Source organism: Sycon ciliatum, chromosome 9 (assembly GCF_964019385.1).
Source record: "Sycon ciliatum chromosome 9, ocSycCili1.1, whole genome shotgun sequence".
Lineage (NCBI taxonomy): Eukaryota > Metazoa > Porifera > Calcarea > Leucosolenida > Sycettidae > Sycon > Sycon ciliatum.
The window spans coordinates 29,813,575-29,833,841 of NC_088651.1; the positions used below are offsets into that span (position 1 = coordinate 29,813,575).

The following is a 20,267-nucleotide window of genomic DNA, read 5'->3' on the forward strand; positions in this document are numbered from 1 at the left end:
AATCTGCGGACAGCATGCTGTTTTGTTCTTTTTGAACTCATCAGCGCAGCACAGAGGAAATGAGGCCGAACCTGATAGCAATGGAAATAAAAATTTCCAATCAGGCCCGCACGTACCTTGCCAGAGTGCTCAAACTGACAAGTCGGTGAGCTCTGCATAACGCAAACAGCAAAGGCACTACCCCACGCAAGAGTGCTCAACTGCAACAAGAGCAGGAGCGAAATACACAATCTGCGGACAGCATGCTGTTTCGTTCTTTTTGAACTCATCATGTATCATGTATGTACATTTACTCAATCTGCGGACAGCATGCTGTTTCTTTCTTGTACATTCTTGTACATTTATGTATGGCGAAAGGGAAAATGTATGTACGGGCAGTGACGCAACACTATCTGCAAGGAATGCGATACAGCTAAGGAAGTGTGGCATGCACACAGACGTGTTCAGGAAACAGGACAAAAGGCAAGTCATGCATTGCACTATCTATGACTCTTCAAGCCCTGCCAGGTTGGCCAACTTGAAGTCGGCTCAGACTCAGGACGACTCTTCATAGTGCAGTTACTTGTATTATTCCGCATCATCGTTTGTTATTGCTTCTGACACATTCACGGTCCTCTTGGCAGTTAGAACATTCAACCACAGGAGCACCATGCGTGCAATTGCAGACATCAGTGCACAACATGATTGTTATGGCGACGACATGAGCAACGTTCATGCAGGGAGGTAGCTGGTTGGATTGCTGTTTTTTTTGGCAAACCACCTCATACCAGGCTTCGTTCACCTGCTGGCACTTGGACGCTTTGTAGATCTGACAAGTGAACCTTTCTATGGCATCCAAAGTGGCTGGTGTCAAATTAAGGGTGTGGATGCACGTCCAAGCTCACACATAGCTACATGTACATGTGTGCGTGCTGATTCACTGGCGGGACCATCACCATGGACAATGTTGAAGGCAGCACTTTTCCCACGAAAGGCAAACGCGCTGGTGGAATTTTCACCATTGAACGCATGAAAGCCGGGCAGAGCATTGCAAACATCGGCACTGAGCTTCTCTTCAATAGCGGTCATGTTGACTGTACGCTGGTTGTTGCCTGCACCAACCTTCACCGGCAACGTACACGGCATAACATGGCTAACAGAACAAGCAATGATGGCAACATCGGTATCTGGTGTTCTTATCAGAACGGTCTCATACCCACTGACAGCTGCATGCCTCGCATGAAGGAGCAGTCTGTTGTCAGCCTTTTCCTGGGTTGACAGCAACTCCTCCACAGCAGTAGAGGCCATGCTTGCACCAGCCGACTTGACAATTATGCACTCTTGGCCTGCAGTGGCAACCAGTTCCTTGCCTGGGGCACCTTGTTCAGGTTGTCCGGGAGCTGCCACTGCACCAGCAAGAATGCCACACGCTCCTCTTTGTTGCTGCCAACTGATAGGTACCAGTACTTAGAGAACTACTTTGGCGTGCTCTGTTTCCCTCTACATGTTCCTCTTCGCATACATACATCCATTAGATCACCTTTGGTCACAGACTGCTCTATTCATTTCTAATAGGCTTGATAGATGTCACATGTACACTGGTCACCAATATAATTGTACAGTTGTCGGTGTGCCTGCATATTACGTATGTACAGTAATGTATAGTTGCAGTAGATCCGATTTTATAATTCACCTTTGAGGCCCTGAAGTTTATTTGTTTTCAGTCAAACTTGGCCAACTAGTCATACGTATGGGATATATTTATTTCCAGCAGGAATTTTATCAAAATATCGCATAGTTCTCCTGTAAATTTGAATTAACTGATTTTTTGCCATGGCAACCATCATCAATTCTTTCCACCTTCATTTTATGACCTTCCCGATGGAAATTTTGATTGAATGGCATACCATCTTGCAGCATTTTGAAGATACTTGACTTTCAAATTGAAAAAAACTTGATGCCCCCTTACTCGGAACGAAATCTATTAGACGTGACTTTTTCCTACTTTGGCCCCCGGACTATATGTATGAGAAAGATATTAGAAAAATAAATAATGATGATGTCGGGTTACGATAGTTTAGTTGTTATGCGAGATTTCTCTGACGATTACAGATAAAGCGTTTCTGGAGGCAAATGTCCAGAAGGGGTAGGAGAACAAAATACAGCGTTCCTGACAGCAAAGGTACGCCTGAAGGAAGTGAACAATTGGTCGCGGTCGTATACATTACGATGTGGCGGGCAGTAGAAGACATGGAATGCCATTGGAAGCTGTTGAGTGACGCCTACTTGAAGACAGAGTTGTTCTATGTCCGGGGTCCTCCATTTGTGGCAGCCTAGTAATTCTATGGGAAAGACTGGATTTGACATACACTGCTATAACTCCTTCTGTGCTGCCTAGTATGGCTGTCTGTCGGTCACGTCTGAATACTACATAGTTACGGATATTTACACTGTGGTCGGGGAGGGATAGAATAAAACCAAGTCTCAGTGAGAAAAAGAATAATCAGTTTGTTCTTGTGGTAGTTTGGGCGCTGTTTCCAAATAGTTGTCAGGATACCTTGAAACCATCGGTATCACCAGCTACTGCTCGGTGTCTGAAGTGCAGAAGAATGCTCTCTATGGCTCGGTAGCTATTCTGTGTATAGGTGCTTGATTTGTAACGCTCTGTTGTGGGTGGTGGGGGTCTTGCGGTCCCATTTTCCTCCAAACCCTCTCTTGTTTCCTATGATCCATATTTGAGAAAGTGTTGTGTGTTTCTCTCTGTTTTTTACATACCGTCGTATTTAATGTCCACAATTATGATGCATGGCCCCACGTTTGGCTGCTGGATGCTTGTCCGGTGGGTGCCAATCTCCGGCGCTTCGGCTGAGTGCTGATGAATAAAAAAGCAGATCGCGTAATGAAGCAGGCTTACGATAGATGTGCAAAGTCATGATGCCTGGTCTGCTTCTGTCCTGGGTTCACTACTCCGTGCATTGCAGCCGTGAGTAAAACCAGCTCAGGCTGAGAGTTCCCTCAATGATTGCTTTTCCAAAGCGCGTATTCTGAACTCACTCAGATCGGTCATGGTCTTCATTTCTTCATTCCTTTTTCTTTCTTTTCAGTTTTGTGTTAATTACAGTGAGGAATCCTGCCACAACGCCTGCACAAATACATACGAATAACAGAGCCCTAAAAATATATACTAAGCAGCATAAGCTGGCTCTGAAAACGCCAGCGTGGCGGGGCTCTTGTTGATCAATCTTCAGGGGCATGTCTCTGGCAGCAGCGCTTGCCTTGACTGCCGTGGCCAGGTTCGATTTTAGGCGTCCACGCACACCAGTGACATCTCGACGGAAGTAGTTGTCCATTGCCTGATGTGGCGGGGCGTCTGAGGGCATCCTCAGAACATGACCTAGCATCCGGAAACGGCGTACAGCTACGATGTGCGAGCGTGGCTGTGCGTGCGCTCTGGAACTATATTCTTTGTTGGAGATGATGGCGGGATACCTAATTCCGAAAAAGGTCCGTAGTTGATGTCTATGGAAGACGTTCAGCTTCCCCAGTGCAGCCTCCGTCAATCCCCAGGTTTCGCAGTTGTGGAACAGCGTTGGTAGGACGATGGCATCTCATAGACAAAGCCTTGTTTACTCGGATACAAGTTGACGTCGTATCCAGAGCGAATACATGCGGCCATACGATGTTGATGCTTGGTCTATTCGTGGGCTCAAATCTTCCTCTTCCCCCAAGAGAGAGCCAAGTTGCTTGGATCTTCGCCATTCAGAGGTGGAGGCAGAGATGTGAACCCACTCTGTTTTCCTGAACCTCAATAGACTGTAAGTTTTACTGATACTTCTGTCGAACGGGTCCTTTTCACTCAGCTCCTGAAATCCTCAGAAGTCGACGCGATACGTTTGCAAATCACAAGCGAGTTGTCCCTGTTTTGAGTTAAAATACTCTGCTCGAAAATTGAACGTCGCTTTAAAGCAAGAGAGTGGGTGGGAGAAAGTTTGCTGAGCAGTCAGCCCAACACCAGGAAAAATATGGTCCTAAGTGTACGTGCGAGTATGTTGTGATGTGTGACATTTACAGTATGTGGTGTTTTCAAGACTACGCCGTGTCAGAGTGTGAGAATCTTTTTCCGTCTCTGTGAGAGCGACTGTCAAGTGAATGCTGAACATGCGCAGTGTTAGTTTGGTCTGGGAATGAGAGTCGCGTGTGATTGGTCATGTGTTCTGTACGTATTGGTCCCTGATTTGTCGTCACAATTTCTATACAAGCAAACACTCCCGGTTTTCCTGGAAATATCCCGGAAAATCAACGACTACTCTATAAAGAGTCGGCGTGGAGAAAGCAATTTTATTAGTGCAATTAGGAGTATAATAGATGCAGACATGGCCAGACAACAACGAGTTCATGGAATTTTTAAGGATTTTTATGTTATTCAAAATCGATTTTCGTGTTCCGCTCATCAGTGAATAGTATCGGAACTGAGGGTACTGTGTACAAAAAAAGAGCATTTTCTCATTGAATAACATAAAAATCCTTAAAAATTCCATGAACTCGTTGTTGTCTGGCCATGTCTGCATCTATTATACTCCTAATTGCACTACTCTATAAAGTTACTTTTCTGGTTTTTGGGGTTTGCATTTGTCACGTCCCTGAACGTGACGATTGCTGCCTGATAGTCATGTGAGAGCAGGATCTACATAGTGAGCATCTCTGTGCTGAGCTGTCATGCCCTTTTGATAGAATGTGGTTTGGCCAGTGTCTTGTCCCACGTGCTTAGCATGTAGGTTGAGCGACATGCCCTTTCCCACATAGGTGACATGCCTTCTTGGCATGGCACATCATGTGACCCAAAGCCGGAACGAGGTCAGGTGGGTTCTCGCGTTGTACGTTTCTTGGAAGTGCTTCGCTTCCTGGAAATGTGACTCCAGGCTTTGTGCACAACCACGTCACAACGACGTTCTACAGGGTTCCACGATGCCTCCTTGCTTCGTGAAAGGAGGCAAGAATAACATGACATTGTATAACAAGAGCTAAGTGCAAGAAAGGATACATGTGCATAAATCAAACCTTCACCGCGCAACAGGTCAGAGTATCACGCAAGCAAGACCAAGAATGCAGCAGAACTTACCATTAGGGAGCCACTGAACTATGGCACGTTGGATGAGCGGGTTCCTCACGTCCCAATTTGGTCTTTATTCTCCATGTCTTTCTTTCTCTTTCTTCTCGAATGATTACGTACGTGCATTCTGCTTTTCTGCTGACTGGCTGCTCATATTCCAGTTTTACCGGTTCTTGTAGTTCCTGGAAATACCTCGTATAAAAGAAGCTCTCGCTCACTTCTTTACTGCAGTCGAGACTCGGTCTCAGTTCTCTGTCTTGGTTTACTTTGAGCTCGGATTTGAATGACTACTCACAACGTAAAACTAACAGTCTTTGTCTCTTAATCGTGTGGGGTTGAACTTAGACCAAGCTAGCTATATTGGTTGGCCCCTGGGTTGTGTTTGGCTTCATGGCCTGCTCTAGACATTCAACACAGCCCGGTCAGAGTGTACCTGGCGCATGCAGGCCAGCCGGATCAAGCCGGGTCAGATCATCCGGCAGAAACAAGCAAAAAGGCTGCTCAAAACGCAGGAAAACAGAAAGGCGAATTTATTACCCGGAAATCGGAAATTTTAGAGAACATCGCGACGTAATCCACCGCCGCTCGTCTTCCTTTAGAAATGCGTCTTGCACAAAGCGCATGACATGGATAGACTGGCATGGTCGTAATCCAGCCAGGGTCGACCTTTCTTCCAAGAGTCTTGGAAAGCGTGAGTTCTTTTTCTCTTCGCTGTGGGCTCCATCGTCCAAATCACCAGTCGGCTGAAAGCTTGCAACTGTGTCAAAAGCTATAGCCAAAGTTACGCTTTTGACTGCCTGCCCCATCGACTTTGAATGTCCTTACTTCCTGCTCGCCCCTGGCTAGATCGCGCTCGAACCAGTTGACCCCAGTTGACCCTAGCCGAGTTTCTGTCGCTTGTAGACTGTAGTGTGTACGGTTGCGCTAGATTTGCAACAGATGGGGTCCGCGAGTCGTAAAATACCGGTATTTTAGGAATCCATTGTCAGTTTGAGACATTTTTCAGCCGGGTCAGACTGGACCGGGTCAGACTGGACCCGGTGTTATCTGGTCAGCCAGGTCGTGCAGTTCCCCAGCCGGGCGCGTGACCCGGCTGACCCGGCTCTCCAGCAGGCCCTGCGGGTTGTCGTGAGGCCACACGTCTATTCAGTTGCCGCTCGTAGTGATTCCTGGGTCCGGTCACTGAGCGCCAGGGATGCGACACATTAAATTTGTATTGCATTTTCATCCATTGTGTTTCTTTCGACCATAAAAGAGGCTTCATTCACTACTCTCGGGGTCCTGGGGATTTCAAACAAAAACTCCCGATAAAGTGACGTGTTTTTGTTTGATACAGAATGTTCCTGAAAACTCCATGCATTACCAACGAATGTCCCTTTTTTCTTCAAAACATTACGCTGCGCACTTGCACTCCCGACTATGCACCGCACTTTCAAGACCTGACCAGCGTAGCCTGCAAGATCTGCCCTGACTTTTGTTTTCCATTCTCCTCCTGCGCTCTCATCATTTGTTGTTATAAGAAGACGGTGTCCAGATGTCCAGAGCAGTAACTGGGTGCCGTCAAGAGGTGAAACCCTAATAGTTGGATGTAAAGGGTTACATGCATTGGATACCTTGACAGCCACACACAGTAAATGGAGCAGCAAAATGTCCTACGTTTTCAGAGCTGCCCTACAGTGTCTAAAGGAAAATAATGTATCCCTCTATAACTTACAAATGTTCAATCTGCGGACAGCATGCTGTTTCGTTCTTTTTGAACTCATCAGCGCAGCACAGAGAAAATTAGGCCGAACCTGATAGCAATGGAAATAAATATTTCCAATCAGGCCCGAACGTAACTTACAAATGTTCTATAGTTTTAGGAACCGCGGAACGAAAATTATAATTATGCCCTTTAGATTACTAATTGAAGCCATGAGTCATTCGCCCATTGCGGATAATTCTCTAAAACAATGACAGATTCTGTTCGAAAAGCATTGAAATTTCCAGAACCTTCAACCTTATAGCACGCACTTCCGTTATTTCTGCTCCATTTCTTTATTTACCTAACAAAAATGGCGGTTGCCAACATAACAAAATATTAACTACACGAACCATAAAAAACGGGTTTTGTACCTTTTCTACCGCCATGATCCGCCAAACACTATGAGACTATGAGTCCCTGGGGAAGTCCCCGTTTAGGTATACTGTTTAACGTCATATTCAGTTCTCACGCAATTTGTAACAATTCAAGCCAGGATATATTCTCATGCTTGGGTGGTTAGTTATTTTTCTGCAGTGTCAAATAAAGCAACTTCAGAAATTGCGTTTTCTTAGCTTTGCAACCAACCTCAAACCTCATGCTTGACAATGGAAAGAAAAATGACGGAAACTGTATGTTACAGTGGTATATGTGAAGTGTGCAACCTAACCAACCAAGTTGCATATGAATCATGTTGTGGTTAGGAGTCTAGGTTATTCCTGAAAACAGCGTCATGTTTCGGCCTTTTAGATTAGAACAACTATACCCTAGACAAAGCCGGGAAAGAAAAGAGGTCCTCCTGGAAATGTAAGGCCAGTTACCCTGTTGAACACCCTACGTAAACTTCTTTCATTGGTCATCCTGACGCGGATCAAGCCAGCTATCAATGGGTACTTGTCACTGAACCAGAGCGGGTTCCGGTCAGGGAGAAGTACTGGAGACGTGGTATATAGCTATCGGTGGTTATCAGCAAGATGCCAGCGTGTTGCGTCGGAGATCTCAATCTTAGGCATTGATATGTCAAAGGCATTTGACACTATATCAAGGGTCAGGCTGATCGATGTACTGTCAACAGTCATTAATCATGATGAGCTGCACATCATCCAGTGCCTTCTGACAGACACCACAATAAAAGTAAAGCTGAATAACATTCTCAGCCAACCATTAGTCACACATAATGGAACCCCACAAGGTGATTCTCTATCGCCAGTCCTGTTTACTGTCTACCTCGAGGCTGCATTGAGGTTGATTCGAGAGCGACTCTCACCGCGACCAGCATTGGATACTCAGCTTCAATTGCCCAATGAAACAGCGTATGCGGATGACGTAGACTTCATCAGCACCAGCCTACAATATTTGCATGACAATCAACCCATACTATCATCCTCGTTAGCGGAATACAATTTAAAAATGAATGAAGCCAAAACCAAATATACTACAATTAAAAGAGAAAAGGACAGAGTAGACGAGCGATGGCGGAACACGGTCAAACTAGGATCGATGCTTGGAGTGGAGGAAGATATCAGTCGGAGAAAACGTCTAGCAACATGCGCCTTACATCAGCTGTGGGTGATATGGCTAAGAGGTAACCATGCCCGTGAACCCCTTCGGATTAGGTTATACGGCAGCTTTATTCTCCCAATACTTCTTTATAACTGCGGCACATGGAGCCTGACAGAGACTCAAGAAAAGAAACTTGACTCGTTCCACCGCCAGCAGTTACGAGCAGTCATATGGGTCAAATATCCCCGTATAATACGCAATGAAGCACTGTACAAGCGCACTGGCTCCAAGCCACTCAGCAGAATCATCCAGTCTGCTAGGTGGAGAATGTTTGGCCACATGCTTCGACTAGACACCTCATCCCCGGTCCAGCAGGCTATGTCAGCATACTTTCAGCCAGGAAGCTCAGGGTTCCGAGGCCGCCCGAGAACAACACTCCCGCGATCCATCAACAACGATCTGAAAAATTCCAGATCCACAAACTCCCTCACATCACACGAGGATCTAGTTGCACTGAGGCAGCTCGCCCAGGATCGTCGAAAGTGGAGGGAACTAATGTGTGCTGTGTGTAATGGCTGAAGTTATACAATTACACTAGATACCCTTAACAGTAATAACGGATACAATTACACTAGATACCCTTAACAATAATAACGGATACAATTACACTAGATACTCTAGATACTAGATACTCGGTACTCTAGATACTAGATACTCTAACAATTTTATCAAACATTATGATAATTACCACATCAAATGCTGCGGAGACCTATCCAGAATCGGCAATATGCTAGCCCTGGCCTGGAGATCTGCAACTATAATCAGCTTCTACTTTGCAACACTAACGGATTAGTCCCCTTTGTCGATTGATGGATCAATCGGTAGATTCGGCTCTGTTTTTCTTTACTTTCTTTCTTGTTTTGAATTGTACGTTGAACTCATTGGATTTCTTTGTATTCTGTATCTGGTTATCGTTATATTTCCCTCTAGCCCTCTCGCTTAGGATGAGCTTTCTTTTTTATGGCAGCTTAAGCGAAGGCTATATACCTGCTTTATGCAGGTTGATGCCAACGCAAACAAGCAAAATAATAATAATAATAATACCCTAGACTCGGTGTTTTGCGCACTACCTGGAACTAAGCAACAACAACATTGTCTTTGTGCTTTGTCGTTTGTAGATTTTTGAACAATAATCAGATCCAGACTTTAAGTGACGGTGTGTTCTCTGGTCTAACAAACCTCCAAACACTGTAAGTATTATCAACTGCACCACTGAACGCAGAGAACAGTAATTATAACTGTGTGTATATAGAGTACTGCTGGATACGTGATGAACAAACCTCGATTATCTGTGAGTATTATTAGGATTTAAGGAAACAGTTGTAGACGCTGTGTTAAAATGCTTTGTTATGAAGCCTCTGATTCGCGTTATTGTCAGGAACGAAATGACCACACGTCACGAGGACAACTACTTTTTCTTAACTGTATATGTTGGAAAAGAATTCAGGTGGACACACCCATTCCCAAACCGCTGCACATCACATCCGAACCAGTTCCGTTATTTTTACAACGTTTCGGCACTTGGCCATCGTCAGGTAATAACAATGAATACCGTGGAAGCCACACAAGAGCAGTATATAAAGGCAGAGTGTAGCGCCAAAAAAGATGCGAATTATGTCACCTAGTATGCAGAAACGGGGGGACAGAGAGAGAGAGAAAAGGTGCAACTAGCACATCACAGAGGAGAAGGCAGCGCGCATTGTGCTCTGTGAACGGCGTTACACAGAGTGTAGCGCCAAAAAAATAAAATAATGATGCGAGTTATGTCACCTCTAAACAGAGGGGGAGAGAAGGTGCAACTGTGCACATCACGGAGAAGAAGAGCGCGCCGTTGTGCTCTACGAAGTGAGGGTACATGCCAAATAATTATGGTGTTAGTTCTAGCACATTACAGGAGGGGAGCACGAAGGCCCATGCGCCATGGCACTATGAGGTTAAACTTCCATGCCAAACTGTTACCACCAGAGACGCAGGCACAGAATGGATTTGATCAGTGCCGGCAATGCATATGTAAACGTGATGGTCGGACTTGTTTGGATTGCAAACCTGGCGTGAGTGAGAAATGTCGGAATCCTCACAACATCTCAATAATGTTGCCGGAAGGCGATGTGGATCCTCTGTTTCCAGTGAACCACGTGGTATTGTCCAATGCCGGCGGGGGTGGTAACTCGAACCATACCCATAATGCTGTTTTTCGGATGGCGGCTGCTGATGAGAGTGCACATGTGGGTGATGACCTTTCAACAGTGCCAGGGGCTGTTGTCTCTCGTTGCAGTTCCATGGCTGGACCTTTGCCTGCCAGCGTCCCTGTCGCATTGGTTCCTGACAGTATCGACCTTGATGCTGTCCATGGTGTTTGTGCTGCTTCGTCATGTGCATCAATTGCGCGTGATGGTGGTGCGGTTCATTGTGCTCAGTCATTGTCGGAGTCTTCTCCAGAGAAACATGTTCAGGATCGACCCTTGTCGACCACAGTAGTACCTGGTGTGAATGACTGCGGCCGTGTGACAGCCCCTCGTGAAACGTTTTGTCTGGGGAGTTTGATGGCATCTGAGACTATGACGGCTCTTTCCACAGCATATGGTAAGTGTTTGCATCTTGCTACGAATGCATTTCAAGTGCCTCGCGGAAATGTTGGCCGAGATTTATAACAACTCTATCTACTTATTTCAACTGTTTTGGTGATGCAGGATCATACGCTGACAGCGCGTTGATGGTGGCAGCAGTATTTTAGATGCTGATGCTGCAGGTTCCGCGCAGTATCCTCCTGCTCATGCCAAGCTCCTGGACAGGCGTTTGGACCAGTGGTTTCATGGTCAGATTAATGAATTATTGTTGGAAACAGAGGCTATCCACAATCTCTGAGAGAAGTCCAGTACAAGGGTTCGAGGTCGTCCTGATGATCCTGCACGAAAGTTTGCGGATTGTGTCGCATCTGGGAGGCTATCGGCTCCTCTGCGCTGCCTTGGTGCTGATCGTGGTGGTGGAGTGCACAGCATCAGTGATGAAATTGACGGTGTTCCAGTAATCGATATATTGAAGCAGAACCATTATGAGGCTGAGCCCGTGTGCGAAGAGGCTCTGATACCGGGACAGCCGCCTCCTCCTCCGCATCCCATCTATTTTGCTTCGCTGGGCCGCCGTGCTATCCGACAGGCAGCGCTAGGCACACAGAGCGCAGCGGGACCCAGCGGTGTGGATGCTGAGGCCTGGCGTCATATGTGCTCCTGTTTCACGGTCGCTTCGGTTAGGTTGTGTGATGCGCTTGCTTCTTGTGCCAGGAGAGTGGCCACTGAGCATATTGATGCTGGTGCATTGATAGCGTTCACTGCATGTCGCTTGCTGCCCTTGCACAAGCGGCCCCGTGTCAGACCAATTGGCATCGGCGAGGTTGTTCGTCGCATTGTGGGGAAAGCAATAATTATTGTGTCCATTGTGGGCCCTGCGGTTCAGCAGGTTGTTGGCTGCTCCCAGCTGTGCGCCGGTCAGGACTGCGGGGTGGAGGCGGGCATACATGCTATGCAGGAGGCGGTTGCTCGAGACGAGACCGAAGGAATTCTGATGGCAGACGCAACAAATGGTTTCAACCGCCTGAATCGCAGCGTCTGCATTCGGAATTTTCAACACCTTTGCCCGCCTCTGGCCACTGTTTTTATTAACACCTACAGGACGCCTGAATGCCTATATGTCGACGGTGATTGCATCTTGTCGGAGGACGGAACAACCCAGGGAGACCCTCTGGCAATGTACATGTATGCCATTGGCATGATGCCTCTTGTACAGAACTATCACACGTCACATGTTGCACGTTGATACTATTAGTGTATTGTAGTTACGATTTGTGTACAGAACTGTCACATGCTGCAAGGGCAGTATTGTTAAGACCTGCTAGGTCGCTTGCAATATTGGTGCGGTGTGTATTACTGCTATGCATTTCGCGAGTGTAATATTTATTTGTTAGATCTGTTACATCACGAGTGCATATCTGTTACGTCTACGTCGACACATTTTACGATACAGTAATTGCTATGCGTGTTCGTACCACGACATGTTCACGAGCGGAATATCTTGTGAATCGTGCTAATTTATTATAAGTAGAATTGTTGACACACTAATTTGGTTGCAATGTACATGTACTTACTAGTACTTGATCCGTTGCATTATCGCCATCCGCGGCAACTCCGCTACGATCTACTTGGCGAAACTTACTCTCGCTGACAGGGTGTGCTGTCACCCTGTCGCTGGGTGCAAGCACCCCTTGACAGACACTGTTTTCACCTCGAGCCTCCGTAATCAACAATTCTTTAGTCTTCCACTTCAGCAGATTGCTAGTTTCTGTTTTGTTCTGCATTCAAATATTATTATTGCTTTTCTTTTTTGTTGCACCTGCACTCCGCGCTGCACGTGCACGCGGACTTTGGCAGTCACCATAATTAGTATCTCTATGGCTACGATGATTCATGCATTTTCTGTACGCTGCATGCATTTTCTCTCTATGCCACGTCGTTATGTACATGCATGCGGCGCAAGCCAATGCACGCACGCGGGCACGTTTCGCTGAGGACAGCGATTTGAGAGAGAGTTTGTCAAGTTTGACAGAATGGTGGTTAGCTTCTTGCCCAGATTAGTGACAGTTGTGGTTGTTGTTTGCCTTTGCGTTTTCCTGGTTTCATTCTCTGCATTTTTAGTTGTGTTCCATGTCTGCATGTTGTTTTCTGAGTGTCAGTTCACTACACCAGAGTTCGAACAATTAGAATTTAATACAGTCTTCACCGAAAGGGAAAGAGTCCTAAACAACTGGTCCTTCGAGCCGGATCTCGGACTGAGCTTGTTCTGTAGAGTGTAGTAGTATGTAGACATTGTAGTAAAGTTATAGTGCTGTGGAACGTAAAGTTAGCATCATGTCCTCGGCGTCAGCTCCGCGTACGAGCCAACGCTCAACCAAGGGTGTGCCACCATTGAGATATGGACACGAGGAGCCCGAACTCGCCGCGGCTGCGGATAAAAGGAGCTCGGTGTCCGCTGTCCCGTCCAGGGCCAGTAGCGGTTCCCAGCTCAAGGTCGAACTGAAAGCTACAGAGCTGGAAGCGGCGGAGGAGCTCGCCACCATGGAGTTAGATGTAAAGAAAAGGGAGATTGAACTCCGCAAGGACATTTGGGCCAAAAAGTTGGCATTAGAGGAAGCAATAAAAACGGAGCAGCTGTCCCAGAGGAGTTCCCCGAGGCGGCGAGGGCATGGCTTGACTGCGGAGGCACTTGCCAAGTTTGACGATGCCTTGCAAAGATGTGGCAATACTCGTGTCGTCCCGGCCGCAAAGTGCGTATCATTGAGTTGTGTGGACCATCGTCGCGTTGTCAAGCCAGCAGTGCAAGCTGGTGCCGAAACCCGGCGATATGATAGCCTGACTGAACATACAGCAGCAGTGGATGGCGCGCGGAACATGGACTGGAGAACGTTAGCCGCAAGGCAGTCAGCTGGCACGTCTGAGGCCTCCGACGATTCCGCAGTGTCATTCAGTCAGGCTCAGCTGCCGACAACCTTACGCTGCCACCCTGTGTTCAATGTGACCACGCTGAAACCATACGAAGTGAACGCAATTCCTGGGCGCCGCCAGCCGCTTCGGCCGCCTGCAACTGATTTGGACGGCAAAACAGGGTACATTGTGGAAGAAATCTTGGATCACCGAGTATGCAAAGGCACACCCGAGTTTTGGTTAAGTGGAAGGGTTATGACGAGACAACTTGGGAGGCAGAGAATTTTCTCAAGGACGAGTCCGGAAGAAACATTGCTCCACTTGTGTTCTTAAGTATTTCATTCTATTGTGTTTTGCACAATCGAGAGGAGGCCGTTACACCTTCTTCTGCCTTCCTATCACTGCACACTTATGTACTCGCCTGTCACTGCACACCTATGTACGCGCCTATCACTGCACACTTATGTACGCGCCTGTCACTGCACACCTATGTACGCGCCTGTCACTGCACAGCTTGTGCGCGCCTATCACTGCACACCTATGTACGCGCCTATCACTGCACACCTATGTACGCGCCTATCACTGCACAGCTTGTGCGCGCCTATCCGTTGCACACCTTGTGCAACTTCTAGCACTTACTGTTCATGGCTAACCTTGGCACCTGTTATTCTACTTACTGTATAAAACTGCTTCTTTACTAATAAAGAGACGATTATTCCTCAGTTGACTAAGTGAGACGTTTACAGGGACGGTCAAAGCAGCGGGAAGCGTGTATAAAACGGGAGTAGCGGAGACAGAAGCGGCATGGACATGATCATTCTCCACATCCATGTCCACCTGCTGCATGCTGGTCCCAGCCACACCCTCGCACAGCTTCGCCTCAACTTCTGGGTTCGTCATGGTCGTCAGGCTGTTCGCTATGAACTGAAGTTATGTCTTGTGTGCCTTCGTCAAGACTCACCACTGTATCGTCTTCCTTTGATGCCGCCTCTACCTGCTAATCGTGTCAACCCTGCTCATCCATTTGAGTTCTCCGGTCTGTACTACTTTGGACCATTGTTCATCACGCAGTCCGACTCCTCCACGACCAAGGTGTGGGTCTGTTTATTCACCTGTTTCGCTGTCCGTGCAGTCCATCTCGAGTTTGTGGATGACTATGAGCGTACCTCTCTTCTTCTCTTGGTATGATCATCTTAAGAGCTAGGTGGAGGCTCTTTGGGCACGCCCTTCATCTCCCGGCGAGCTATTCACCATTACTGAGCATGGGAGCGTGCTTCGCAGAGCCTGGTCCAGGGGGCTGGAGGGGCCGACGAAGACATACGCTGGAAACGCTACTCGTGACGAGATGATGCCAACCAGAATGAATTTTCCTTGTCAAGCATAGTCGGTCTGGAGGCATTATGGTCCCTTACTGTTGACCGAAGCGGTGGGTGGGCTTCTGTGCCCGTGTGGTGTCGGCACCTTAGTTTTGTCTTCTTTTCGTCTTTTTCTGTAACTGTTGTGGACTTGTGTATCTATTTAAAGTGGCTTATGCGAACACTTTCGGCTGGTTTGCATGATTTGCACCATCCCCACAACTCAATTGGCTGTCTTGAAATGCTATGAGGTACAGACATAATATTAAAAAAAAACGGCAAGAACGCCCCGCAATTCGCAACGCTGCTACTTCCAAACCAGCTTGTCGCGCACAGTACAAAGTAGTGATAGCGACTTCGGCGATGGTATTTTAGGAAAGAATTTGCTCCCCACACTGGAGCTAGCGCCTCTGCGCCGATTTGACTTGACACTTGACTCAGACTCAGGACCGCTATAATACCAGCGAATCTTCGACTGGGCTAACTTGCAAGAAATTTTGTTGTGCCTGGAGGTGAGAGCGTTGTAAATAAGAGAGGGTCATCGGCTATTTGGTGTTCACTAAGCATTTGTTATGCTGACATGTGAGTGTCTGTGCTAAGTTATACCCGTGGTGATGTTTGTACCTGGAGAGCACTATATAAGTGATGCTCTTCAGCACAATATTCTTCAGCCTACTCAAGCTCAACTGATGAGGTGTGATTTCCCCGAAACGTTGTATAGAGAGTGGCGCAGGGTTTCCGAAACGAATAAAATGGCCTTCTCGAAACGAATGTTAAATGGCCTTCAGAAGTGCTCTGGATGGCAGTCGTGGGTAAGTCAAGTATCAAGTCACTGGATAAGCCCGAGCTCAAGTGTGGCGTGAAAATCATTCGTAACAAGACACCGTCGAAGTAGCTGCCACTACATCTTCTACGACACCACTCGGGCACAGATGCCCACCCAACCACTTCGGTCAACAGCAAGAGCACGGAACGCCTCCAGATCGACTTTGCTTGACAAGGAAAGTCCAATCCACTTGGCATCGTCTTGTAGTAGCGTTGGTAGTGTGCGTCTTGGTTGTCCCCTCCAGCACACTGGACGAGGATCTGCAAAGTACGCTTCCATGGCCAGTGATGGTGGGGAGTCAGCCGGGAGCCGGAGGACATGCCCAAAGAGCCTCCACCTAGCTCTCAAGATGATACTACTGAGAAGAACCGCGCCAGTACGCTCATAGAGCCTCTCATTCCTGATCCGATTCGGGAACACAATGCCTGGGCGATATTGGAGTAGACGAGGGCAGGTGAGTACTTTAGCAGCTCCCCTGGCATGTTATCTGAACCACTTGACCTGCCATTATTCAATTTTCCAGCTGCCTGTGTCACCTCTGCCTTTGAAATGGGCCACTAAAGCCGGCGGTACTGAATAGCGCAATCCTGGTCTGCAAGGCCCGGCCGCCACAGAAACAGTGCACCAGGCTCTGGCGTGTACAGCTTAGAAAAGTGGTCGGTGATTTGGATGGCTACTGAGACTGGCTGTATTATTTGTCTACCCGTTTCATCATGCACAATGATAGGCTGTTGTTTTTGTCACTGGAGTAGATGGATTGCATGAAACATCTGTGCTGTATCCTTCTTTGCTTCTACTTCCCTCGCCCGAGCGTCCAGCTCATTCGATGCTAGATCCTTTGCTCGCAGCCGGATTCGGTGTGAGAGGGTGTTCTGCCGATGCTTCAGATCAGCCACTTTTTGTGGATTCCTACTTGTAGTTATCAGCAGTCGCAGCCGCTTTTTTTTCTCTTCTGACCAGGAATGTAGCTGCGCCAGTCCAATGGTATTCTTTGCCGTTTGCTGTATGAAAGATGAGATTCATGTCCAGTGTGCTTCCAGTGTGGATGTGTCTACTGCGTCTTTGGCGATCCGATGGGTGAGTTGGGACTGGAAGTTTTGCCGGCAAGTGTGCTCGATCAATCTATGAACCTGAAACTTCTGAGCTTTCGCGGTTCTTTTTTGTTGTTGTTATGTGCTCACAGACCATAGATCCTGCTCAGACGAGCGCATTCGACAACCAGCCGATGGTCTGATTTTACCAGTGTCCCAGCATAGGATCGGGCATCTGTGAAAATCTGCTTCTGGTCCCTGCTACACAAGATGAAATCTATTTGATTATAGGAATAGAGCAACCGCCGTTTGCGTTGCGCCTCTAACCTGTCCAGGTTGTTAGATGCCTAACTGGATGTTGAAAGGTAGTGTTACATGCAAAGAGACCAAACGACTCACAGAAATCCGCTAGCATAGCTCCGCTGTAGTTACGACGTCCACGACCATACCGTCCGGAGCACGAGCCGCCTGAGTCATCCCTCTGGCCGAGTTTGGCATTGAAGTCGCCAGCCACGAGAACGAGCAAACTGGACCTTACCGAACCGAGGTAATCTCCGAGTGCTGAGTAGAACTCGTCGAGATGGACATGAGCTGCCGCTACGCGGGTTGCCGTTGGCGGATGCACATTGACGAGAGATAAAGCACTTCTCTTGGACAAATAGATTTGTATCGCTGCCACTCAGTCTGATCTGACCATATCCGCTGAATACGCTCAAACAGGCTGTTGTGAATAGAGAACCCATAATGCCTGTTCGCTGTTGGTAAGCAGAATATCCTGTAGTCACCAGCTAGTTCGTCGCAGCCGTCCTTTATTTTAGTCTCTAGTTTATTTTATTTTAATTTAATTTTGTATTTCCGAAGGTCATCAGCAGGCTGCTGTTTCTTTAGGCTTGACGACAAGCCGCGGACATTGAATCAACCTACACCAAAGTCTTGTTCTGTACTATTGTCATTACGTTGAGACGAAAGCGTTCGAAGTGAAGAAGACATTGAGCTCCAAGAGGAACCTGAGGAACGTCACCTCCTCATCCCCAACTCTGCCGTTGAGACAGGCCTACCCCTGAACAGCATTGGTAGCGAGTCGCTTATTCCGTTACAAAAGCCTGGCAAATAAAGGGGACCAGTCGCTCACCTACGGCTCGTGGTGCAGCGCTCAGCAAGATTCTATCATTGATTGTGCTGCGGAGGATCAACAAGGACATCGACAACTTCGCTGCACACACACAGAGTGGTTTCCGCCCCAGCAGAAGCACCACAGACGTTGTGTGGTCATACCGATGGTTGGCGGCTCAATGCCAACGCTATCACTGTGCGCTGGATATCCTAGGCATTGATATGTTAAAAGCGTTTGACTGTATAAGCAGGCCATGGCTCATCTCGGTGCTGGTATCGTTCTTGCAGCTGGATGAAATCCAAATGATCAGTTACCTCCTCCAGGACACTGTACTGCAGGTTGTACTCCTATCCGCTAAGGGCCCGTCATTACCCACTCTCCGCGGCACACCCCAAGGTGACTCGTTGTATCCTGTTCTTTTCATTGTGTACCTTGAGGGTGTGCTGCGTGATGTTCGGCCTCTTCTTCTATCACCTCCCCCTGCCGATATCTCCCTGGGATTACCAACTGAAACTGCCTACGCCGACGCCGACGATGTGGATTTCGTGACTACTGATGGTGAGAGGCTGAGGACCCTCCTTCCAACCATATCCAACAAGCTCCTCGAATGGGATTTGAAAGTGAATGAGACAAAAACAGAGCACACGCACATCGAACGGCACACTGATCGCATCGAGGAGGAGTGGCAAACCACCGAGAAACTCGGTCCCTATTAGCTGATGCCGAGGATATACTACGATGACAGACACTGGCAACTGTTGTCTTTGGTAAACTCTGGACGCTGTGGATCCGTAGATCGCTAGTTTCGGAGGATCTCTGCATCCGGCTCTATAATGCCTTTGTACTCCTTGTACTCTGCTACAATTGTGCAACATGGGCACCAACGAAAAAGCAGCTGAGCCGTATTGAGGCCTTCCACCGAAAGCAGCTGCGGGCGCTAATCGGCATTGTGTTCCCGAATCGGATCAGGAACGAGAGGCTCTATGAGCGTACCGGCGCGGTTCCTCTCGGTAGTATCATCTGAAACAATGTATCGTTAGAAATTGTTTTTTCTTAGCTTTGCTTCCCTTCTCCTGTAAACGGGTCTGTAGAATTCCATGCACATAGTTTAGCGTTGAAGTCACACACTAAGATTGTGGGCAAGTGTGGCTGGTTCTGTTCAAAGCTTGTTGATGTTGTTGTATCCTCTTATTTCAATTCGCTCAGGGCACAGGCAATACTACCTTCTCACCGGAGAGAGGATTCTCCGATTCCTACCGAAAACTGCGATATGAATATTAGTCTGGGGGTCAGGGGGGTTATTTTTGAGGTTTCGTTCCCGGTAAGAGTGCACCAAGTTTTTTTCGATTTGAATGTCAAGTATCTTCAAAATGCTGCAAGATGGTATGCCATTCAATCAAAATTTCCATCGGGAAGGTCATACAATGAAGGTGGAAAGAATTGATGATGGTTGCCATGGTAACAAATCAGTTAATTCAAATTTACAGGAGGACTATGTGATATTTTGAGAAAAAATCCTGCTGGATATGAACATATCCAATACGTTTGACTAGTTGGCCAAGTTTGACGGAAAACAAATAAAATTCAGGGCCCCAAAGGTGAATTATAAAATCGGATCTACTCCAAATATACATTACTTTTTTCTTTTTTTTATTATTTCAGTTCGTTGCCTCAACAGTACAAAGTACAAATATCAAGAGGGATGAACGAAAAGAGAAAATAAAACAGAGCAGAGAGGAAGATGAAACTGAAAGGAAAGAAAAACGGAGAGAAACGGAGAAGGAATGTGGACTGGGCGGATTCATGAACCATTACTAGAGAGAAACGGAGAAGGAATGTGGCCTGGGCGGATTCATGAACCATTAATAGAGCAGGGCAATGCATGAACAGAAGGGGCAAGTCCGTCGATATTCATGTTTAAAAAATTCCAAGCCTTATTTTATTGGTGAAATACATTTTCAAAAAGGAGGGGATATAGGGATATAGTCAATTTTTCGTCATTTAGAGCGTGCAAAAGTTCTGTAGAAAATGATCTAAAGTCCTCACTTCCTTTCAAGTGAGCAGGAAGGGCATT

General features: G+C 47.2%; 1 protein-coding gene across 1 annotated transcript in view; it reads left to right on the forward strand.

Annotated features, from left to right (window-relative positions):
- Positions 1 to 20,267, forward strand: part of LOC135824423 (protein slit-like) — a 298,036-nt gene that overhangs the window by 202,146 nt on the left and 75,623 nt on the right. The window contains exon 10 of the mRNA XM_065337158.1: positions 9,512 to 9,583. Coding sequence (XP_065193230.1) covers positions 9,512 to 9,583 — 72 coding nt within the window. The remainder of the gene's footprint in view (positions 1 to 9,511; positions 9,584 to 20,267) is intronic.